This window comes from Agrilus planipennis, unplaced genomic scaffold (assembly GCF_000699045.2).
Source record: "Agrilus planipennis isolate EAB-ADULT unplaced genomic scaffold, Apla_2.0 scaffold344, whole genome shotgun sequence".
NCBI classification, from domain to species: Eukaryota; Metazoa; Arthropoda; class Insecta; order Coleoptera; family Buprestidae; genus Agrilus; species Agrilus planipennis.
This window is the reverse complement of record NW_020439077.1, coordinates 10,866-13,826: the sequence shown is the minus strand read 5'-3', so window position 1 is coordinate 13,826 and position 2,961 is coordinate 10,866. Positions and strand designations below refer to the sequence as shown.

The following is a 2,961-nucleotide window of genomic DNA, read 5'->3' as shown; positions in this document are numbered from 1 at the left end:
ACGGGTGCGAAACATGGACAGTGGGTGCGGCGGAAAAGAAAAGGTTAGACGCGTTGGAAATTGGTTAGAAAGAGTAGGAGAACAGAAGACTCTATGGAAGTCAATAAGAAATAGGCGAGATAGGTTAGTAGGACACCTTCTCAGGCATGAAGATCTATTCAAAGACATATTTGAAGCCAAAACAGGAGTTAGGAGGGGTAAAGGTAGACCTATATTAAATTACTGTTCGCAAATAGTTAAGGATATGGGTTGCTCTAGCTTTAGGGAAAGATTGGCGCAGGATAGGAAAGAGTGGAGGTGCGTGTCCAACTAGTCTTAGGACTGACGACCTTATGATGATGATGACATTAATATAAATAAAAACTTACCTGCGTTAACTGCAATAATATATTAATTATCCATGTTATTACTTTTCTGAATTTGTTGAATAACGTATTGAAATAGATTTTCCCATTTGAAGTAGAATACACAATAATAACAACAAAAAAGTACTTAAAGGCGTAATTAATCTTACAAATATTAGCATTTTTGAGGACAATGTAAATAAAAACTTATTATTACTTACCGCATGCATATGGTTAAATTTTTTGATTGGATTACGTTATCTTGGTCAATTTGTTTTTACTGCATATTGCTTCTGTAGTAGCTTTAAAAAATCAGTTGTTCAGACAGAAAATCGATTAGTTTTGACAAGAATTCATTAGCTAATATATATACAATAAATTAGGTGCCATTATTTAAATGACAGAACGAATACGAAAGTTGGCAGTTAGGCAATTACTAAGTCAAGAGCACATAAGGTACTGTACCATAAACAATTCAAATGGAGACTACCAAAGCACAGGTATATATTTTTTATTTATATAATATTATTTCGAAAATAACGAAATGTAGAGTTTTTAAGAAGTTTACAATTTATAAATTAACTAGCCAAAAATTGTCCTGTCCGGTAATTTTTAAGTTGTTTATTTCAGAAATTTATTTTTTTAATTGTAGGTTCTGCTTTTATTTGTGTTTGCGTTAATGATGAGTGTATTTTGTCAACCGTTGAATCAAGATTTTACAACACCAAAAAGCTCTAAAATACGGATGGTTGATCCTACAGACAAAGGTAAATTTTATTGTTACTTTATAAAAGCTTTTTAATTCAAAATTCGATAAACAGCTGCACATAAGCAATTAAATTAAAAATTAAGCAATAAAAACATTTTAAAGAAATTAAAATTATTAAAACATCAAAGTGCTTAAAACCTCTTTTATGTGCTTGAAAACCTTTTGGATTAATTCATCAACCTTTAGGCAACTAACGTCTTCCAAAATATGTGAACAATAATTTCTGTTGATTGTTTAATTGGACACTAAAATTTTGCTCCTAAGATATCTGTAACTAGCCTTTAATGTCTCAGATGTCGTCTATTTCCAAAACATTTGGAATGTTTATCGATTTATTTGTAATTTTCATTATTCTCTATAAACAAATGTACGTACAAATATTTTAGAACAATTCACCGACCCCTTCTTTACAACACCATCGAAAGGGGCAAAAATTTTCAATAGAACCCCAACTGAATCTTCAAAATCAACAGTTACAGATGATCCAAACATTTCTGCGTTTAATTTTAAGGTATAAATATAACTGCTATAATTCATAAATTACTTTTTCAAACATTTCGTTTCCAATTACATCCTACTTTAATTATTATATTCCCTCAGGGCGCAATGGTGGATATTAGAGATCATAAAGGGCTAATTCCCGACGAAAGTGCAAACCTCGTCAATCATTGCGATAAAAGTGATGGCATGTGCGCTAAAGAAACATTTTAACATCTAATTTCATTAATAAATAATTAGTAGTTTTCTAGCAGTTGTATTTAACAATTTCAATTGAAGATGTTCGGTTTAATGCCCAAAACAATCACTTGTTATTGTTAAAACTAATGAAGTATTTGTTTTGTTTTTGTAAGCACATATAAATAAAGTGTTTTCAATATGAATCAATACTTTTTTTTTGTAATTCAAATAAATAAAAACTGGAAAATCGTGTTTGTAATAATTTTAACGTATACATACGTATAATCAACAAATACAAAGAAGAATTTCTATTTATATCAAAACCACGGAGAAATTGATATTACGTGATTTAGTTTGAGCCGTGTGACCGATCGTCCCGCACTCTTTTGAACGTAGATTGCCAAAATCTTTAACATGAAAAAGTCGCTTCCCGCTGTCTGTCCCTATGTATGCTTAGATCTTTAAAACTGCGCAACGGATTTTGATGCGGTTTTTTTTAAAGATAGAGTGATTCAAGAGGAAGGTTTATATGTATAATACATGCATAATATAGTCAGGAAACACTGATAATTTTAGAGGTTTCTAATGTGATGTCGTAAATAAACACATTTTTTTGCGCTTACATTGCAAACGCTGGCTGAACCCTACGAGATAGATGAAAATAATGTACTACAGTATTGTACATCTTAAAAAGGTCTACAAAAAAGTCCTGGATGATATATGTCTATATCTTAGGGATAACCCACAATAACCACTTTTTATCCTTTACTTTTTACGAGAAATAATGACTTATTTACGAAGCGATTTTAAGCAATACAGAATTAATCCTTATCCAATTAAGTACCTTAAATACATTGTGCATTTAATATAGATCAATATGGCCTTTTACAGCATATAATTTAAATGAATATTTTCGAAAATATTACATATTTTAAATGCAGGGACATAGCGGTTGTAGCGGTACGGCCGGTTTGTATTGTCTAATGTCATAAAAACTGTGAATGTTGTATATAGAGACATTCTGTAGTATATTTGGTATGTTCAGGGGTTGTCTTTTGAAGATTTCCCCTCCTCGAGAATAATCTAAACAAAAAAAATTATTTGAAATTGTAGACTCGCTTGGCACTTGGTGAAACATTTTTATAAAAGTAAAATAAAGGAATCAATTAC

At 30.7% G+C, this 2,961-nt stretch overlaps 1 protein-coding gene across 1 annotated transcript; it reads left to right on the top strand.

Annotated features, from left to right (window-relative positions):
- Positions 1–732: 732 nt before the first annotated feature.
- LOC108742535 lies at positions 733–1,994 on the top strand. The gene is made up of 4 exons (XM_018477779.1): positions 733–844; positions 997–1,111; positions 1,500–1,624; positions 1,714–1,994. The coding sequence occupies exons 1-4, from the start codon at positions 824–826 to the stop codon at positions 1,822–1,824; spliced, it is 372 nt and encodes a 123-aa protein (XP_018333281.1). The 5' UTR covers positions 733–823; the 3' UTR covers positions 1,825–1,994.
- The last annotated feature ends 967 nt before the right edge of the window (positions 1,995–2,961 follow it).